Source organism: Cydia splendana, chromosome 3 (genome assembly GCF_910591565.1).
Source record: "Cydia splendana chromosome 3, ilCydSple1.2, whole genome shotgun sequence".
NCBI classification, from domain to species: Eukaryota; Metazoa; Arthropoda; class Insecta; order Lepidoptera; family Tortricidae; genus Cydia; species Cydia splendana.
Window position 1 is genome coordinate 2642078 of NC_085962.1, and position 22390 is coordinate 2664467.

General features: G+C 37.6%; 1 protein-coding gene across 1 annotated transcript; it reads right to left on the reverse strand.

Moving 5' to 3' along the window:
• Window positions 1–336: 336 nt before the first annotated feature.
• LOC134806407 (cytochrome P450 4d2-like) lies at window positions 337–20124 on the reverse strand. The gene is made up of 11 exons (XM_063779671.1): window positions 19933–20124; window positions 18119–18225; window positions 14647–14737; window positions 10208–10393; window positions 7162–7231; window positions 6366–6562; window positions 5951–6060; window positions 4803–4936; window positions 4139–4239; window positions 3736–3918; window positions 337–543 (listed from the first exon to the last, which is right to left on the reverse strand). Exons 1-11 carry the CDS (start codon window positions 20081–20083, stop codon window positions 389–391), a joined length of 1485 nt encoding a protein of 494 aa, XP_063635741.1. The 5' UTR covers window positions 20084–20124; the 3' UTR covers window positions 337–388.
• Between the last annotated feature and the right edge of the window lie 2266 nt (window positions 20125–22390).

Below are 22390 nucleotides of genomic sequence, written 5' to 3' on the forward strand. Positions count from 1 at the left end.
AAACGCGCTCGTGCCTGCATTCGACAAGAGGGAGGCCACTTTGAACATTTACTTTAATGTAAAATTATTTTATTAAATTTACCTAACTTCTGCTGTCCCGATTTTTTTCTTCCCATACAATAAAATGATCCCCTCATAAAACTGAGTAGATGTGCGTCAAAAAAAAATTTCATCAAAATTAATCATTTTTAGGGACAACTCACACTTGACCAAAATTTTGACTATACCAATTTTTTTTCACAAAAAAGTACCTAATGTTTCCTAAGACAGTTTCCCTGTATCTCTTATACTTTAGGATTTCCCCATACTGTCCCACTTAAAAAAAACACACTGTATACCCGGGACATTATATCAATGATATGATAAGACAAACGTCGACTTGCAACTATTAATTCCTCGGCATCATCTTGACATGCACCCCATTCCTGGACCTCAGTATGAGGTCTCCGCAGGGCTCCGGTTCATCACCACACGGAGACAGCTCGAAGTTCCTCACAATGGTTGATAAGGTCACTTTCATTTCCAGCATTGCGAATTTTTGACCTGAATAAAAAAGAATAGGTTGGTGACAAACTATCCTAAAGGTAATATTTTCTGTGTGTGTGTGAAGTGTTTAGATTGACTTTCCATATTTGAAATTTGTATTATGACGTAAGGTATGCAGACTCACCAGTAATCAGTCAAGAAGTGTTCAGATAGACGTTGGTTCCATATTTGAAATTTGTAATATGACGTAAGGTATGCAAACTAATCAGTAATCAGTCAATCAATCAATCAATTATCAACAGTGTATTATTAGCAGTGGTTATCAGTAATTGTGTAAGCATACTTTCTATAGTGTTAATGTCCAGAGAGGAAACTAGGGACTACGTTTGTATGGCGACGCGGTCGTCCCCGCCCCTCTTAAAATTAAACCCTTTGAACACCACGTCTATCGTGCGCGGCGCGTCATCGTGAATCTTGTCAGAATGCACGAAGGTTTATATTGGGCTGGAGCCGCGCGCGTGACTTGACGTCTTTGGCGGCCAAGGTATACAGCGGTGTACCACCGCTACAACGCGATTGGTTGATGAGTTCGCATCACGCGGGCGATTAGTCGCAATTAGTTGCGTTAGACTACACGATTGGCTCGAATTAGTGACACCGCTGAACTAGCACCATTCTTAGTGCCCGTAAGGCCTGTCCTGGGATATACTTACTTACTTACTAAAAATGTACCATAGAAGCAAGAAATAAATGAATACTGAATACTGGTTGGCGCGATGACCCAAAATGAGTCTTGGCCTTATTTTTTTATGTTATAGTCAGCAAACGAGCAGACGAGCCGCCTGATGGGAAGCGGTCATCGTCGCCCATGGACATAAGCAATATCACAGGAGCCACTTAAGCGTTGCCGACCCTTGAGAACCCTAAATACCCGCTTCTTGAAGAATCCCATGTCGTAGCGCAAAAGAAATACCTCAGGAGGCAAGTCATTCCACATTCTGCACGTTCTGGGAAGAAACGAGCGAGATGCCCGCTTATTCTTGGTGTGCCATGTATCTAAGAAGTGGGGATGAACTTTGCTCCTTTGGCGGGAGGTGCGGTGATAGAAACGAGACGATGGCACCAAATCAAAAAGTTCTTCCGAGCACTCCCCATTGTACAGACGGTAGAACATGCAAAGAGAGCCAACGTCTCTCCGAAGGCTAAGAGGTTCTAAGCCGTCAGTAAGTTCGGGATCGCCGACAATACGAACTGCCCGCCGTTGGATGGGTTTCTTGGGTTTGGTGTTCTTGGGCAACGATCTCTTCTTCTCCCTCACACCACACAAGAGGAAACACGACAAAGCGATCGAGTCCATGAACAGACACACGAAGGAAGTCATCGACGCTAGGAGGAAAGAGTTGAATGTCGCCAACGCTAAGAAGTTGGTTGAAAGTTCGGAGTTAAGTCGGTACCTACATTTATTTTTGTTCTAGCTTACAATTTTTTTTTATAAACTGATCGGCGATTGGCTCTAGTCACACCTGATGGAATGTGAAGACAGAGCCTAAGATGGAGCTCACCGGTTCAGTAATAGCCTATTCACTCTAGCTTTAAAGAGACCGAGGTCATATTTCTCAGGGAATACAGATAACGGGAGCGCATAACATATCTACATTCTACACCCCCTTCGGTCGTGTTGTAATTTATCGCCACTCGTTTCGAATTTCCTCTTTTCCGCACTTGTATCGTAAATAACTATGTTATTGCAGGTATGAAAAACAAGCATGCCTTCCTGGACTTGCTGCTATTGGCCGAAGTTGACGGCAAACAGATCAGTGACGACTGCGTCCGAGACGAAGTCGTCACATTTATGTTTGAAGTACGTATCAAAACCTGTTGTAAACCATGAGGTCGATTCTAATGTAACAATGTGTTATGGGTTTTGATACGACCTTGGCGCATTATAGCACGCACGCACAATTACGCACGCACGCATTATTATTATTAGTGTTTAGTTTTAAAATATATTTTTATAATATGTGTGCTCTCGTTTCGGAGGCCAAGATCCTCTTTGGATCGCTGAGCCATATTAGTTAGTTAGTTAGTTAATATGTATGCTAGATTTTAAGATAGGTATTTACTCCTATGTATGGGCCACTAGTTGTCTGAAATAAAGATTTTCATTCATTCATTATTTCGTATGCACTTCATTTGGCGTAACGCGAGTTTTATTTCTGTTGGTGATATACAGTCTATAGGTCCCTCAGAAGGTGGTAGCTCTGGTAGTGGCTCACTAGCATACTCTTCATTAAGGAGTGTTTCATAATATTGTTTCCATCTACGGTTTATTGATGCGTTTTCTGTCAGTAATCTACCTTGATCGTCTTTTATATATTTATTGCACTTGATATCCAGTGATGATTTGTGACGTTGTTTAGCAATTTTGAATATGGTAGTTTCATCCGGGGCGCTTTCCAATTTCTCATAGAACTTTTGGTTAGACATTGCTCTTGTTTGCGCGACTGCAGCTTTTGTTATGGTTTTCAACGTTTTGTAACCCTCTCGGTCTTCCTCTAGTCCAGATTTTTGCCATAGTTTAAACGCGTCGCGCTTAGCATTGATTAATTCTTTGATATCGCTATTCCACCATGTAGTGTCTTTTGCCATAGCAAGGCGGCCTTTAGATACGCCCAGTATCTTTCTTGCGTTTTCCTGGCAATACGTTTCGAAATCTGTCCACTTTTCGTGCGCCGGCTTTTCTTTGTCATCAATATCTTGGTTTAAATAGGTTTTTATGCGGTCGATGAAATGGTTACCCTTGGCACTGTGTATGTTCTTCCATTTTATTCGCTCGGTTTTGTCTACATGGGTCCTAACCGGTTTCGGAAGTTGCATGACTGCTACTAATAGTCTGTGCTGCGCTGTTAGAGCTTCCCCTGGAATGACTTTGCAATCGCGGTACCATTTTAGCATCGATTTTGGGGAAATCATGTAATCAATCTGTGTTGCTGCCCTTCCGCTCTTATAAGTAATAAGATGTTCCTCCTTTTTCTTAAAACATGTGTTAATGATTTTATAGTTAAATTTAGTAGCAAAATTCAGAATATCTATTCCTTTTTGGTTCTGTTTTCCGTACCCGTACCCGCCATGTGCGTCCCGATGTGCATCACTTCTGGCTCCCACATGCCCATTTAAATCGCCTCCGATATGAATAGGCTCTTCCACTGGCATGGTAAATGGTAATTTAATATATAGAAAAAATCTCACCAATGCAGTTCCTAGGCCCAGCGCTAAACGGGATCCAACTGAACGCGTTTTTGGCACTGCTGGATGTCTCAAATCGTTCCGGTCGGAACTCTAGGGGGTCCTCGAACACGTCGGGGTTCCGGTGCATGCGGAATATGTTGATCATGACCGTTGTGTTCTTTGGGAACCGCAGGCCTGCCATTACTGGAAGAAAAAAAAAGTTTTTGGCACAAAAATCATTTTTGGTACAAACTTTTATCGCTGACTGTATTTTTTTCCACATGCAACTAATACTCATCGAGACAATTCTAACAACCCTAAACACAATTAAGTTGTTTGCGTTGTTTTATCACAGACTTCCTATAGCCACCTCCTGTCTCATAATATTTCATACTTATATGTATTTTCAATATTAACTGCTTACCGACGTCTTTAGGAACCATTCTCTGGATCATGGGGACAGACGGGTACAAACGGAGGCTCTCCTTGATCACGCACTCTAGATACTTCATCTGTTGGAGCTCGCTGTAGGATTGAAACGAATATTAATTATAATGATACAAAAGTTTTGGAAAGAGGTCTAACTAGTTTCCTCTCTCAATTCGAAGGTCGCGGTTGGTTTAGTAAAAACTACAGGCATGCGTTTTCGGATTGTAGTAAATTTTTCGGACTAATAGGGGACGTAAAGTCCTTGGTATTAGAAGGGGACAAAAGATATGTCGCGCCGCGCGAATTTTGCGACGCAAGAAAAGACCATCACGTGGGATTTTACCGCTTATCTTAATTACTCTTTGGAATCGTGGGATTTTACCGTTTATGTTAATTACCTACTCTGAAAATATACTTCTGTTTAGTTATAATTATAAGTGACGAAGGAGCTTGTAAGGGTGAGAGAAAGAGTGTGTGAAGAAACTGAAGAACGTCTATCTTACCTGGTAGATGATCTTCTCCACATTGACTTTAAGGTAGTAATTTGAATATATATACGCCAAGTGGACGGAAACGGGCACTGGACGGTGAACTGACGCAATAACCCTATATATATTATGAGAATGAGAATAAATATCTAAATCTTGCAAAGCTCATACCCAAAGGTCGGATCTCTATTTAAATCGCCGCCCAAAACTTCCGTCTGTTCTTCTAGAATCCTTTGCTGCACTTCTGGATGGTTCGCGATGCAGTACAATCCGTACACTGTACCCGACGCGGTAGTGTCGTGACCCTGAAAAAGTAAAGTGATGCGGTATCCAGACGGGATGATCAAATCGACCGATTTGATCAGAAATAAAATTGGCGTCAATCTCCAATTTAATCACCAATTTTAGATTTATGGTGATTTTAGAGCCCTCTAAATTGAAAAAATGCCCAGAACGAAAATACTGGCGTCACAAATTGGTATTCTTGCGTCCGAACCTCATTTATTTTTATCGGTAATATCGGTCATTATCGGCGGTTGAATTCGGCGTGCCAAATTGGCGTTTGCGTCCGCACGTCCTGATTCGATCGGGCAATTTAATCAGACTGGCGAAAAATTTACTAGTCTGGATACTCCTTGAGTCCTATATAAAGTTGCTATACGTCAGGATTTCGCGTGACATGTCAGGATTTTTGGTTCTTTGTCAGGATTGCGGGGGGACTTGGCAAGTGTCAGGGTTAGCTAAAAGTGCAGAAGCTAGCTAAAAGTTTGGAGTTGAGCAGAACAAAGGGAAGGTTATGCTACCACCTAGGTATAGTCCTATTGCCCAATTTACTACTCAATCATTCGGCTTCTGTACTAATTTTCTACTAAAATAACAGGTCTGTAGGACGAAGGGATATAATAACAACGACCCGATTAAGATTTAACAACATGTTAGGGTTTTAATTTTATTTTGATACGACCTTGAAGATGGCTTACGGTACATTGATTGGTGCATACGAAATAATGAATGAATGAAAATTTTTATTTCAGACAACTAGTGGCCCATACATGGGAGTAAATACCTATCTTAAAATCTAGCATACATATTAACTAACTAACTAAATAATATGGCTCAGCGATCCAAAGAGGATCTTGGCCTCCGAAACGAGAGCACACATATTATAAAAATATATTTTAAAACTAAACACTAATAATAATAATGCGTGCGTGCGTAATTGTGCGTGCGTGCTATAATGCGCCAAGGTCGTATCAAAACCCATAACACATTGTTACATTAGAATCGACCTCATGGTTTACACAGGTTTTGATACGTACTTCAAACATAAATGTGACGACTTCGTCGCGGACGCAGTCGTCACTGATCTGTTTGCCGTCAACTTCGGCCAATAGCAGCAAGTCCAGGAAGGCATGCTTGTTTTTCATACCTGCAATAACATAGTTATTTACGATACAAGAGCGGAAAAGAGGAAATTCGAAACGAGTGGCGATAAATTACAACACGACCGAAGGGGGTGTAGAATGTAGATATGTTATGCGCTCCCGTTATCTGTATTCCCTGAGAAATATGACCACGGTCTCTTTAAAGCTAGAGTGAATAGGCTATTACTGAACCGGTGAGCTCCATCTTAGGCTCTGTCTTCACATTCCATCAGGTGTGACTAGAGCCAATCGCCGATCAGTTTATAAAAAAAAATTGTAAGCAAGAACAAAAATAAATGTAGGTACCGACCTAACTCCGAACTTTCAACCAACTTCTTAGCGTTGGCGACATTCAACTCTTTCCTCCTAGCGTCGATGACTTCCTTCGTGTGTCTGTTCATGAACTCGATCGCTTTGTCGTGTTTCCTCTTGTGTGGTGTGAGGGAGAAGAAGAGATCGTTGCCCAAGAACACGTCTCTCATTCTGGTTGCCATGATTTGACTTACGCTGAAAAAAAATATACATGGGTCACAGTGGATCACTTTTTTGTAAGAGCTGTAGTTGCGCCATTTCAACTTGAATTATATCGTTTTCTTATTTTAGCCTAGAGTATCAATCTAACTATTAAACCTTATTTAAAAAAGAAAACCTTCAAGGAAGCTTAGAAATAAAATTAAATGAAATTTAACTCAAAGTGGAGAAAGATCCACTGTTACCCATGTGTGGGTAATAATGGATCACCGTCCGATTGACCGAAACTATAAGGGCTGCTGCATTGTTTGAGCTTTATCCATTAAAATATGTTAAATTTTATTAAGTATGTGCAAAATTTTGGTCATATCACTACCTACTGTAAAACCTAGCCTACTTGACTCGCGACTTGGTCCGCGCGAAGTCGTTAAAAACTATGGTAACTCTATTTTCACCCCCATAGGTAATTAAGAAAAAAAATAGAGCTCTACAATATTTAAAATATGCATATTTCAAGGTTCCCAAGCTTCAACGGATTAGGCTGTGCGTCTGTACCTAGGTATCTAAGTAATGGAACTGTTTTATATATTGAGATAATTAACTAGTGCGAAAATAATTAACTGATGCAAACTTACTCGTCAATCGATTTAACATATTTGGAGTCTTTTTCCTTTTGAGCATCCAAGGACACCCCCATTATTGTTTCTATAAAATACCACAAATATCAATTAAGCAACAAGAAAAAAACATTTGCTTAAATCTATATTTACGTTATTTTACCTTGCTAATACATATATAAGGTTAGGTACCATATAAAAAACCGGCCAAGTGCGAGTCGGACTCGCGTTCCAAGGGTTCCGTATATTACACAATTTTTAACAATCAGTGCCGGATTAAGATATTTTGATGCCCTAAGCATTTCTAGGTGCCCCCTCTCCCTAGGGTCATCAAGATTACATTGATTTTTTGGTAAATTGAGAGAAGTTCATTGCCGCATTACAGCTGAGAATGGAAATCAGTCACATCATTTTATCACGAAAATTGACAGTGCCGCAGCAGTAATGTTGCAACAGAGTACCTAATGCTGTTGCAGTCGCCACCCGAATGTCACCTTTATCATAGCTTAGAAACGCGAACGAAGCGAGCGCGGAAATTTTTCGATATAAAAACGCAATATGATAGACAGTTGTACATTTTTACTTTTAGTATGGAAATCAGTCACATCATTTCATCACGGAAGTTGACAGTACTGCAGCAGTAACGTTGCAACAGAGTAATGTTGCTGCAGTCGCCACCCGAATGTCACCTTTATCATACCTTATAAAGTTATTGAAAACGCGAGCGAAGCGAGCGCGAAAATTTTTCGATATAAAAACGCAATTTTAGTTATAGTCCCAACCAGGCGCGAATCCAGGATTTCATACAGAGAAGGGATGGGACAGTTTTCTATCAGCCTAGCTTCGCATAGGGCTCGATATTTAAGGGTCTCAGCGAGGTTGTTTTCATGCATAAAATATGCAAGAAAGCAGAGAGCTTGGAATTGAATTGGCGAAGTGTGAGAAAGGCAGTAGGCCCAGCTGCGAAAGAGGAAAGCTTGGATTTGGATCCACGCCCAAGTGTAATTAAGGCAGAAGATTAACTTTGCCGTAAGGCAGAAGGCCTCGCATAAGACCTAACGCCGAACCGCAAAAGAGTGGGTTGAAATCGAATCTATGCATGTAATCACGACTCTTCTACTGCTACCGATTGTTTCCCAAAGAATTACGCGCCATTATTTTTGCAAATTAGCTTTTGGACAGCTAAAAAAATCGTGTGGTAAAAACGATGTGTCTGTCCCTAATTTTAAAATTTGTTCACCTTTTTCAACCTGGCATTTTGGTGCCCCCACTGAACGTGGTGCCGTAAGCACGTGCTTGGTTTGCTTATTGGTTACAAAGTCTTTATTAATTCAACCATTAAAGTCGACGAGTACAAAAAACTTTGAGCTAGCTCTCAATTTAACATATTTTTTTAAACATTATTTTTAATTTGACCTTACAATTACTCGTAAGTAGGTAAGACCGTTAAATATTTAAAATGACTATCTTATCAGAAAATTATCACCAATTACTCCAAGAAAACTACTACTCTAAGTAATCCGGCACTGTTAACAATGTATTTTTTATGTGAAACGTGAGTGAAATCTCTTTAAAAAATCCGTAGGGGTTGGACCAAAAACTGTAATTAAGTCCGACTCACGCTTGACTGTACATTTCTAATAGGTTTTCCTGTCATCTATAGGTATAGACCTATTTTATGTATTTTTTTTTTAATTTAAGACTTAGTAGTTTCGGAGATAAGGGGGGGGGGAATGGTCATTTTTTGCCTATTTTCTTGAATAACTTCTAAACTGTTTATTCGAAAATTATAAAAAAAATATATTTGAGATCCTTACAATAAGCTCTTTCATTTGATATGTAACATGATATAGTTTGAAAAATTAAATTTTTTCATTTTTTCATTTACCCCCCAAAAGTGGCCCCCATGTTTAAAATTCATTTGTTTACGTTACATGTCCGTATTTGGGTCACAAACTTACATATGTGTACCAAATTTCAACTTGATTGGTCCAGTAGTTCCGGAGAAAATCGGCTGTGACAGACGGACAGACAGACAGACAGACAGACAGACAGACAGACAGACAGACAGACGCACGAGTGATCCTATAAGGGTTCCGTTTTTTCCTTTTGAGGTACGGAACCCTAAAAATGGAATATTCTGGTCATTTTTTTTTTAAATTTATTTAGGCAACTAACAGTCTTGTACAAAAATAATATAATAGTATTATATGTGTTAATAGACCTTGAGTGCCCTACCTTAATAAAACAATTTTTAATCTAAGATAGCTGGTGTAGGAGCAGTAAGCGGAAAACAAACAAAGTTATCAATGACTGCATAAATTATACTAACTAATATACAGAAGTTACTTTCAAAAGTTCAATTATACCTATTTTATCGTTAATTATCGTTACCTACTTAAATATACAGTTTGTTATTGTTTATAATTTTCTGGACCATCACACATCCCCCCCTACAAAATATAAAAGTACCCAAATCCCTCATACCAAAACCTTTCGTGGGACACTAGATAGCCTTTTAAATCGCCACCATTATGCTGTCGCTGCAGCATAACCTTCCATTTCTCTGCGCAACTCCAAACTTTTAGCTACCTTCTTGTAGTTAGTTGAGGTTTTTTAAAAATCCTGACACTCGCCAAGTCCCCCCGCATCCTGACAAAGAACCAAAAATCCTGACATATCAGGGGAAATCCTGACATATGGCAACCCTAAATGTATCTATCCTAATAGCAAGGACAGATCTCTAGTAGAAAAATCTCTGTCTATTTTTCGCCAAACATGGACAGATTTCTCCGGCAGACAATTGTGGCAACAGATCCGACGGATAGCGGTACATATACGTAGCGCTAATGAGTTTAGATTCGAATGATCCATAACAAAAGAATTAAAAAAAAAAAGCTGAAATATTATTTGGTGCTGTAAATTTTTAACTCTCGCATGAAAGGAGCGCTCGTTTGGAAGAGACCGGGTCACTTCTAAATGAGACTAGCTCAGGATTGGGACAAGTGGCGTATTAGAAGAGAGGCTTATGATGTGATTTTTTTTTAAAGATCAATATCCCCACCTGTAATATTATCCAGCGCCGCCATAGCCATAATGGGGAACAACTCTATAGATGAACCATCCGCCTTTTTCTTCAGTGTACCGCACAAAATATTTCCATTCTTCAGAAACACGGGGAGGAACGTGTGGAGTATGTTGTAATGGAAAGCCGGAGTAAGAAATTTGCGATGACTTCTCCATTTTGGACCTGAAAGAGTATAAGTTTAATTTCTCATATTTTATAAAACTTTTTTCAACTCGCAAAAATTGCAAATAATATTTTATTTTTATTTTTGCAAGCTTTTATTCATAATCGGGCCGATTTCTTATTTTGTTGTTCTGGTTTTTTCGTCAGGTTTCGATAACATTTGGTGAATAGTTCCCTGTTCTGTACAACAAAGCGCAATTCACAGTATCTCCTGAAAAATCGTTCTACCGAAAATTTCTGGAATTTTAGTAAAATTTTGATAAAATTTGGTCAGTTTAAAGAGCTCCTCATTCTGGGCGGAATAAATACGAAATCCCAATTTGGGAAAAAAAAAATTACGTAGGGTTTAAAATACCATATGTTTTGTAAAAGATATGTTCACATTTTCGTCTTATTACAAAGGAATTACCTATTATCAGTTATTATCGGCCCTTTTACTGTTGCTCGGACACACTTTTTAGACAGTTTCTTACTTCCCAGTCCTTGAAGTTTGTAATGTAACTATTGAAGAATGACAGTCGATTAATAAAAATATACAGATGTAGTGCATAATTATTTTCCATCGTATTTTGTCGGAAACGTTCGTATTTGTCATGCTGCTTCAGTCAACCGCAGTAATTTTTGTACCGAAACTGACTGAAGAAATAAATAAATATTTAGGACATTTTTAGGGTTCCGTACCCAAAAGGTAAAACGGGACCCTATTACTAAGACTTCGCTGTCCGTCCGTCCGTCCGTCCGTCCGTCTGTCTGTCACCAGGCTGTATCTCACGAACCGTGATAGCTAGACAGTTGAAATTTTCACAGATGATGTATTTCTGTTGCCGCTATAACAACAAAAACTAAAAACAGAATAAAATAAAGATTGAAGAATGGGGCTCCCATACAACAAACGTGATTTATGACCAAAGTTAAGCAACGTCGGGCGTGGTCAGTGACTTGGATGGGTGACATTGGGTGACCGTTTTTTTTTTGCATTTTTTTCCGTTTTTTTTTTCATTTTGGTACGGAACCCTTCGTGCGCGAGTCCGACTCGCACTTGCCCGGTTTTTTTACACGAATTGACTAAGCTCCACGGTAAGCCCATGAAGGCTTGTGTTGTGGGTACTTAGACAACGATATATATATATATAATGAAATAACAAGACACGTTCATACGTTTCCGAAAAAGTACGATGGAACATAATTATGCACTGCAAACTAACAGATGTACTGTTAGTTTGCAACATGTAGGTAAGTATATAAAAAGGTTTATTAAATACGAAGGTCAGAGTTGCAAAACAAGATAGATCCAAGTCTTGCAATAACAGCGTGATTCAGATCTAATACCTCGTTATGGTTTTAAACTGGTTTTGAAACGACCTAGAGTACGTCCTAGACGACCTAGACGATTGTCTTGGTGATTAGGGCTTGTGCACAAATCACGGGAGGTTAGATAGGGAAGGAGAGTGGTGGATATAGGGGGTCACGAAAAAATCACGACAGATCACGTCGGGTTAGGGGGAGGGGGCTTATAAGGAGACCTCACGTGTATTTTTCTACACGTGTTTTTTTCTCGGTTAAAGTATATTAAATATATCATCACATTCATAACGAAAATAGAAAAAAAATAAACAAGATTTACTATATACTTACAATACTATTTATCTTAAAATTAGGTCGAATTAAAATAATTAAAAAAATACACGTCAGGTTATGTGGCCCCTCCCTGGCGACATTCATATTAATTGTCACTGTGGCGGGGAACGAATTGGTACTGAATTTAAATTCTTTGACTGTACTACTGCAATAAAAACTTGTTTTCATTTAAAATTATTGTGTCAAAATACGAATGTCAATGCATGCCCGTGATTGTTTAACCTTTCATACTCGTTTGTGTGTCGCGGTCAAGAATCGTTGATTGTAGGTACCTATATTATGCTCTAATAGCAGAAAAAATCGTCCTCGAAAATAATGCAAAATGATGACCAATTACTCGGTCAGGATAATTATTATATACAGACAAGAGGTTAAATAAAAACTGTCTGACAATACAGTATTGCATACCTATCAAGAAGTATGTTATTGTTATGGATTTACATAAAAAATACGATCTGCCTCACTAGAATACAGCTCCTCCTTCTTAGATTAGGTTTAAAACTGCATACAACTGTCAGTCATTTAAGAGTAGAATAAAACTACTTAGGTATAGGTATGCAATCTTCATTAATTCTTAACAAACACAGAACACGTCATGTTGTTGACAATGGAAATGCCACAAAAAGTAAATTACAGGATAATCATGTAAACATGGTATTTTCGACATCATAAAGAGGTTTTTAATTGGATTGGGTATTTTGATCAACGGAAATCATTATAAAAAGTATGTTGCGATACCTTATGCTCAGAGGAATACTAACCGCGTTAGGGCTAATTGTACATAATTATTATGAGATTAATTGTTTATGGTCATACTGTGGGTCATACATAAACAATAATATTATTACAGGATTGAAACGAGTACAGGATGACTCAAGCTAGACCGGGCTGGGGCCGGGCCGGAGCTTCCGGCGCTTCGTTTTCTATAGAATGTACCACGTGATCACCGATCAGCCGTCATAGAAAATGACATGTCGGACGCCTCGGTCCGGCCACGGCCCGGTCTACCGTGAGTCAAATCATTATCACGCCGGCGGCGCACATATGTCCAGTCTAGGTCACAGAATAAATAATAGTACTAGGTACAGAAGGTTCACTCCAGGGACCGGCCCGCTATCCCTTATAGGGGGTTTTGTAAGGGTTTTGCATAAGGCTTAACTCACCATACCCTTTGCCAAACGAAACCCTTTCATTTTGCTTTTAAATATTTAAATATAAAGCTAACCCATTTGAGTAATCGGTAGACCAATACCCTTATCATCCGCTTACCAACACCTTGTATATCGCTTATAAGGGTTAGCCTTATAGCATACAGGGCTTCCGTTTTAGCATATAAGCGTGTTAATTTAAATCGTCTACCTTGTTCATAAAGCACACATTACTTCGAATCCGAGCGATCGCCGGCGACGTGACTAGCGTAGATATACAGGTGAAAAGATAAGTCGGGCCCTGGAGGGAAACTAACCTTAAATCCTTAAGCTGGCTCATTTTACTTAAAGGAGACATTTCTTTATTTTTAAAAAGAAACAAAACTGCATTCAAAGTATTTTTCTTTTTTTATTCAATTTGGCTTGTGTAAAAAAATCTTGAGTACTAAATATTAGATTCTATAGATATTTTGTACGACAGACGAGTGTAAGACCTAATGTTTCTTGGAGAAATGTTATCAATAACATTAACTGTATCGACTAGTAGAATAAAATTGCGAGTTTTTATTTTTTGGAATTTTTAGTCGGTTCGAGTCCCGGGCGAGGCAAGCGAGTTTTAGAAAATCTTTGAATGCAGTTTTGTTTCTTTTTAAAAATAAAGGAATGTCTCCTTTATGTAAAATGAGCCAGCTTAAGGATTTAAGGTAGTTTCCCCCCAGGGCCCGACTTATCTTTCCACACTGTATACTAATCCTGTCTCTTTCACGCAAGGCTGAACTACGACATTACTAAAGGGAAAGATTTTTAAAAAGCGATTAATGATAAGGGTAACCCTTATTAAGGGATTGCAAGGTATATAGGTTAGCTTTTCGGTAAGGGTCAGTCAAATGAATGGGCTTGCAGTTCAAACTGGAAAGTCTTTCAATTCAATGTGTTAGCCGTGTTTAAGGGACGCCCATTGAAAGGCTTTTATCGCGGAAAGGTTTGTCCGGTCTCTGGTTCACTCTCTAAAGGGGCCCACTGATTAACAGTCCGCCGGACGGTATCGGCCTGTCAGTTGTTCGGAACTGTCATAATTTTGTTCTAACTGACAGACCGATACCGTCCGGCGGACTGTTAATCAGTGGGCCCCTTAACAAAACGCGTCTATTACGATAAATATGACCGCTCGGTGGCGCAAACGCGAGCAGGCATCCGTTCCGTAGCGGTGCGCGGTAACTACTACTGCTAGGCACCAAAATTGGTGTGGGCCGCATGTACTTGTAGCGACGCGACGAAATCGCGGAGTGAGCCACGCCTGTCTAGGTTAACTTAAGCGGCCCACTGATTACCAGTTCGCCGGACGATATCAGCCTGTCAGTTAAACGCAAAATTTGACAGCTCCGAACAACTGACAGGCTGATATCGTCCGGCCAACTGGTAGTCTGTGGGCCACTTTAGGGTGTTATTGTTAATGTTAACACAAACCTGTTGATGTCAAGAGGCCATCCCCTAACCAGGGCCGCAGGAAGTTGTAGGATATTCCTTTGCTTATTATTTCTGTGCTTGATATCAGTTGCTGAAAACAAAAAAAAAAAAACTAAAGGGGCTAAGCTCAATGGGCTTAGTCTATGTTTACATATTTATTTAAATACACAAACGGGTCTACCGCGATATAGTTTCATTGTTTCCACACAATTAAAGGTAAAAACAATGAAATTATATCGCGGTAGACCCGTTTGTGTAATTAAATATGTGTACAAAACGCGAGAGTTTAAAGTGTTAGTCTATGTTGTTGTTGAATCACATACAAACAGCCTAACTAAACAAAGTGTCTTTTGGCTTAAAAACTCAAAAATGCGCGTTTTCCTAGAGAAAAGACATAGCTAGATCGATTTTCCGTCCCCGAAAACCAAGCAAATTTCATCGAAATCGTTAGAGCCGTTTCCGAGATTTCCGAGAATGTTCGTTTAAAGCCTTTAAAGGTATAAGACAGGAACCTATCCGAGTAAGGGAAAGATTCCAAAAAGTGGGATCTTGAGCGTTGCAAGAGTTTCTAGGCACTAGGGTTAACGCATTCACTGCCAGGGCGCGGGGCCTAGGAACAAACTTGTATGACGGTGGACGCACATGTGCGTCGGTGGCAGTGAATGTGTTAAACTAACTCTGAGGGCATACCGCGAACCACGTTCGACGTGTTGTCTCTCTATCGCACTTGTAAATTCGTATTGAAGTGTGACAGGGAGAGATACCTGAAACACTGAAGTAGCGCGGCAGCCCCATCAGCATCCTAAATGTACCTAGTTTTGCAATTGCTATGTATTAGATACTAAAACGCAAAAAATATATATCGCTTCGGCAATACCTAACTATAAAATTTATGTTCTAGACACGACAGAGCGTTAACTAAGCACTAGCTCATAATACCTATTCATTTTTTGTGTGTTCGTCTTTTCTGTAGACGTTAATTAGGAGAATCAAAAGTATGTTTTTACTTGACAGGCGGGATATATTTTTTTAGTACTTGAGACTGAAAAATAAAAATGTAATATATCCTCTTAAGGCGCATATATGCATTGAAATGTACACTCTGTTTTAATCTAAATAAAAACTTTTCATAAACCAAAAAAGTAGCTTTTCTTTTCTTTCATTGCTTTCTCAAACAAGCGAAATTGATCCCAATTTACCGTACAATGGGGTTGAAATTATAAAAAGGAAAATTTTGTATGGTGGGTCTGGCAGTTAACTTATATTGTATTGTCCATAGAGCTTTTTTCTAAAATGTGTTTGACCCATAATTGCTATGTATTAGGTAGAATAATGACGCCTGTAGCTCCGGCAATAACTATAAAATTTATGCTCGTGTTGTCTACACATGACAGAGTGTCACATAATTACCTACTACTGTGTAGGTAAATCCGCAAAACAACACATAATGCTTCTTCAATGCGTTAACATGACTACGGTTTTTTTTAGTAGAATAAAATAAAATATTAAACCATAATATCGATAATATTATCGACGATGGAAAGGAGAAACCCCTTAAGCGACATTTTGTAAATTGTGCAGGAGAGCGTTTTAAAGATTTATTTTTGAAAAAAAAACGTATTATTTGTAGCCATTTTAGAGACGTGTGGACGCATGTATTGTGTCAAATTTTAATAGCTATTTAACTATTATAACGTTATTAAAAAAGACTTAAAAACTTCCGAAATAAGTGTCGCTTAAGTTAAATTGACCTCAAAAAATTCCGGAAAAACCCTTTAAGTGACGTCCTAATTATGTAGAAACTTACTAGAAAAACAATTAAACGACCTTTTTAGTTGTATCTATAAGTGGAATAACCAATTATTAAAAAAACTTTTATTAAAAAAAACTTTTAAAGATACTTAAATACTATATAACCGGCCTAGTGCGAGTCGGGCCACGTATATTGGAGGATTCTCTACTTTCGTACGATATAAAAAAGAAATAAGTAAGTACAACCAAAAGTACGCCCTTTGCCCAGTTAGTTTACTTTTGACCAATTATTATGAATTAAAGTTGGAATAAAACAAATGACTAATAAATAAATAAATAAAATCATTTATTTCAAGCTTTCGCTCATATAACACTTACATAATATTACACTATTACCAAGACACCTATTATAAAAAATCTATTTATAGTATTTTTGGCTGGTTGGTTCGTAATGAATTTTGTAGGTCAGGTCAAACCAGTTTGATATTGCTCAAAAATCAACGTTAATTCAGAAAATACCGGAAAAAACGTAAAAATAAACAAACAGCTAATGTATCATACAAGATCGCTCGGTCATTGTGACGACCTGTCTGGCTACCACAAGTTTGGCACTGACATATACGCTATCGAGAACGAGAATGTATAGAAAGTAAATTACGTAGACGTTAGCGTAATATGACAGTTTTGACACTGTCAGTGACTCATCGTACGGGTACTTAGAAAACTTAAAAAAAGATATATATATATATGCATACATATATATCAAAGTTGATCGAGCCTGTCGGGCATTCACACAGCTGAGGGAAGGGTCTATCCAATATGTCAATAGTTTATAGAAATCGAAACTTAAATAATGTATGGAAATAGTCACGCGAGTTTTCGTAGCATCTGTCATCCCGATATTTTTTTTATATTATGTACAGTCAGCAATATTATTAGCTTAGCCAACTTTGCATACAAACTTCTATGCATTCTTTCGGGTTCCTCGTAAATTGCTCGTTGTATGTAGCTCGGTGAAGCTGAATAAAAGTGTGTAAAAACCGCTTACACACAAAAGTTGGTCATGCTACCTGGCGATATTGCACAGGTACTTTAAGGTTTAAATTGCATACAATTGGACATAATTAAGGTGCATTAAGTATGTTGTCTGGATATGAAGGTGACCGAAAGTAATTATGTGAACACGTGAAACGGAAAAAAAAATTATAGTCAATGATACAATGCAATAGGGTAAATAACAAGTTTTTATGAATAGTATCAGTCGATCAGGTTTGTTTGAGGGTCAAATGTTTATATGGGACCCATTGCGTTAAAGCAGGTGCTTAATACAAAAGTCAGAGATGACACTAACAGTTTTAGAGGCAATGCTTAGGTCAAAAATACATGTTTTATACCGTAAAATTAGCTTAATACTTATAAGTGTGGTAATAAAAAAGTATCAATGCTTTCTGTGTCTGAGGATCAATACATTGTTTGGAATATCCCGATAACTTAAATGATATTCAAAATTAGAAGTGAAATGATGTTTGCGGAAAAAACTGGTAGGTTGAAATTATGCATTGTGTTACCAAAATAAGTCATTTATTTGCGTAATTTTTGTAACACAATAGAATCAATTAAAATGTAGATAAATACAATTAAGACTCATTAATTGAGTTAATAATTATTAACGCTATTAGTAGTTACCTGTTTAGGTACCTACTCATGTATTTATACTTACCTCAATGTATTTAGGGTGTGATAGCACAAAATATCTGTCTGACATGATGTATATGCGATAAGCATCTTTATATTGTACTGCCAATTCGGAAAGAATTTGCAAAAACTCTGCAATCAAAAAAGAAATTTGAACATTCTTAATTCTAATTTTATATCAAGCAGAATCGTTTGCGAACGATCGCTGTATTGGGTAAGGTCTCGGTAGCTCAGATGACAGGGCACTGGGCTAGCGATCCAGTGGTCGTGGGTTTAGGTCCCACCCAAGACAGTGATTTTTTCCACTTTTAAATTTGTTTTATTCATAGTTTTAAAAGATACCACACTTGAAATTTTCCTAAACAAAACCTTACTCTTAATCACGTGTCTTGTCTATCAACAATTTAATTTAATTTTTCTAGTTAACGTTAATCACATTCAATTAAAGTCAAATATGTTTAACTATTAGGTTAGGTATGTGTTAAATTAGTTTTATTTATTTTGAGATTAGTTTTATTTATTTTTAGATTTCGTTTTTTAAGTTTTATAGGTTAGTTATTTAATTATGTTTTATTTATAGTCAGTTTTATTTATTTACATTTTTTACAATTTCTATTAAAGTTTTACATTTTACATTTATGATAGGGGACGCAATTCAAAATCTATTTTTGGCAATTCAAGTAACATTAATACCTAGAGTAAGACCAAGAAAAGTCTGCAACGATTTTGACAGCATACGCAGTGCAAGTGTTATTTACACGTCATAATTTCATAGAATTTTGATGTTTAAAATAACACTTGCACTGCGTGAGCTATCAAAATCGTTGCAGACTTATCTTGGTCTAACTCTATTATAGTCATATTTCGAGTTGTCAGTAAAACAATCTACCTGAATTGAGTCCACATTTAAAATAGGAGATCGGTACTTGTTATTTTCTTTAATTTAAAATTCTTATTTTATAAACGTTGTATTAGGTCATTACCTATGAAATTGGCGTTTTGTTCGGAGAATTTCAACGAAACACGAATTTCCATACAATTAATTTTGCGGATATTTTTTTGATGGCTAATTCAAACCAAACAAAATTTTTCCAGTAATTTTTGACACCTTTAAGGTATGTTTTCAATATCTCCATTTCTTGAAAATTGGTACCATTAGAAAAATATAAGTAATTTTAATACTCGAACCGACAGCACATGAAAAGACCTATTTTCAAGGCTTAATTCTGAACACTTAACAATAAAAAATAACAATTAATTGCTGTCAAGCAGTTTGGCGAAATCATATTGTAGTTTTATTGTAATTGTGTATGTACTTTTGTAAAAAAAAAAAAAAACTAGGATCAGACTTATATCTATGAACAAAAACGCCAATTTCATAGGTAAGGACCTAATATAAGTAATTAAGTAAATTAAATACCAAATAAAAGCAGCGGTAATTATCTGAAGTTTAACACTATCACCGATGATATTAACCTTTTAACCGCCGTGTCCATTTCCAACGACAGCTGCACTACTGTTCATTTTACTATGAAAATTGACAATAACACCGACGCGTTTAGTACCAGTAGTGCAGCTCCGGTCAGAAATGGAATGTTACCATAAGACGAAACTTTGTGTTAACTTCGTGCCGCCGGCGACACGAGCACGCTCGATGAAAAATTTTATAGTGGTTAAAAAGTTAATTAACAATCATACAATGTAACCTAACATTTATGATGAATAAACAATTTAATTTAATTTATTTATTTATTTACTATTGAATAATAAACAATTCCATTCTAGCAGCCCAAACCACGGGGTATGTTAATAATCCACATAAAATATAAAAATACTTACTATTAGAATCGCACAGGAATAAATTCCCATTCCCAATAACGGGATACGGAGTGGGTCCAGGGACGTTGTACTTCCTCACATCGCTAAGGAAGTAAACCCACGAAGCCACAACAAATACAACAAGCGCGCACAACAACAACAACAGAATCATTTTAAAAACAGCGTGCGTTCGAGAGCAAGTGTGATTCGCAACTGCCAACTGCCACTGTTTACAATACATAGTAACATTAGTAACTTTAAATTCTGTCGAGCAGTGTCTGAATTGATAGTGAATCGCCTTGGTCCACAGACTACTACTAATCAGACCACGTAAGTGTCGCTTAACTTCAAACTCGGGTAAATCCATTTGACCCTTTCAGCAAATATCCCGCCCCTTTTTCTTTAATACCAAAATCGCATAGTCTGACAGATAAGCGCGATAAAAGTATGAGAGCGCTTATTTCAGGACTTATGTAAATAAAAAAATTGTCCAAAAACCGGACAAGTGCGAGTCCGACTCGCCCACCGAGGCGTACAAATTTAACTATGTTTTTTACAAATTTATAATTTTCAAATTTTTCCCTGTATTTGTGAAAGACGATATTATTACCTTAGTGCCAAATCTCATAGTTCTAGGTCAACCCTACCTAGGAAGTACTTACCTACCCAATTTTTTATTAAGAGAGTGTCGAAATTTACGTTTTTTGTGGCATATACAGGCGTATCTTTTTTTTACGTGAATTAGAAGTTTGGTTTTTTTACAGCTTTAAGGGACTGTGGACCTGAGTATATTTTAATTTTAACTCGATACCTCCACGCGTTCCCGAGATAAAGGGTCTTGATAGACAGACGGACGGACGGACAACAAAGTGATTCTATAAGGGTTCCATTTTTCCTTTTGAGGTACGGAACCCTAAAAATTAAGGTTTAGGGGTGCACCTGGGCTGCTATAGTTTAAAATGGTGTAGAATACAATTCAGTCGTGCTGTTCAAATCGTAGCATTTTACAACTAAAATTGTAGGTACTTACCTATGTGTGAGGTGGCCTCGTGGTTTTTGTAAACGCTTTAATGCGGTGATGCGGTGTCTATGTCTACGTAGTCTGTGCCTTGGTGAGACAGGTAGTTTTGTCTGCTCAATAATATCTGAGGGCCTACCGCGAACCACGTTCGATGTGTTGCCTCCCTGTCACACTTACGTACGAACTTACAAGTGCGACAGAGAGGCAACACGTCGAACGTAGTTCGCGGTAGGCCCTCTGTTTTAAGCACAATCAAGGTTGTTTACAATAAACATAATTATGTTTATTAGTACGATACACAATTATGTATCGTACTTTACAGTACATTTGGTAGCACCAAATTTACTGTAAATAAATAAATTTACGTTCCTACGTCGAAAATGAAAATGGCCATATGTACCGATACACGTGCGAATAGGTGGGTGTATAATAATACTTTAAACTCTCGCGTTATGTACCCATATTTAATTACACAAACGGGTCTACCGGGATATAATTTCATTGTTTTTAGGTGGGTGTATTTTTGAAATGAAATGGGGTTAAACAACAATAAAATAAATAACTTGTTACTGTTATGCAAACATTTCTCTTCAGTGCGCCTGCATATTTTTAACAAGCAAAATCCCCGAACTGAAACATAGAAACTATGGAAAATCTATAAGGCACTTTGGCAAATTGGCATATCATACAATACGCTACATGGCATACATAAGTAATAAGTCAACTAATCTTAGTTAAATGCGTGATATCCTGATATCTATCCGCATTTATAATATTAGTAGGAACTCATATATTTCCCACTTTGATTTCAATGCCTATCCTATAGGTATTGAAATCATAGTGTATCTCACCCAAACTCACGAAAATACTTTTTAATGAAGAAATCTGTTGAAGATAACAGTTATGTCATTAAACGTAAGGCAGACAGCAGGCGGTCTTATCGCTGAAGAGAATTCTCTCCCAAACAAGTATATGCAAGGTAGCTAATAATAGGCGGGTATAATATTTAAAGGTTTTCTTTTGTTTTAAAATGTTCACATTAATTCAGTTTAAGCCTTGTCGATAGATGTCACTGTAAGCCAGTAACGAAACATTGGTAAACATAGAGAATAATTGATTTTAAGAATGGCGCTAAAAGTGTTGAATGCTCAGCACAGAGGGCGTTTGAAATATATTTTTCATATCTCATGTTCTGAAAGTGGGTCGTTGTTGTTCTAAAAGGTGCGCAGAAAGTGATACGTTTATGCTCTAGCGCAGAAAATTGGTGTACTCCTCTGCGTCCCCGTCCCACGAACAACTGGGTGGAAACAAAATGGAAAAATAGTGTCTTTATTTCCTCGCCAGGAACAATTGGTAATTGTTTAATTTTACTATTCCCACGTTGATCCCTTTTTTATAAAAAATGATGTAAATAAATTGTCAAAAACAAATTATTCTTGATTTCTTTCGTTGAATTCT

What these genes read in the sequence shown, in the direction of transcription:
- LOC134806407 (XM_063779671.1), bottom strand. Translation starts at nt 20,083, where the DNA reads ATGATTCTGTTGTTGTTGTTGTGCGCGCTTGTTGTATTTGTTGTGGCT. An exon ending in GGTTGAAAGTTCGGAGTTAG is followed by an intron (nt 6,061 to 6,365) that starts GTCGGTACCTAC and finishes ATGTTATTGCAG; the next exon opens with GTATGAAAAACAAGCATGCC. An exon ending in AATGGTTCCTAAAGACGTCG is followed by an intron (nt 3,919 to 4,138) that starts GTAAGCAGTTAA and finishes TTTTTCTTCCAG; the next exon opens with TAATGGCAGGCCTGCGGTTC.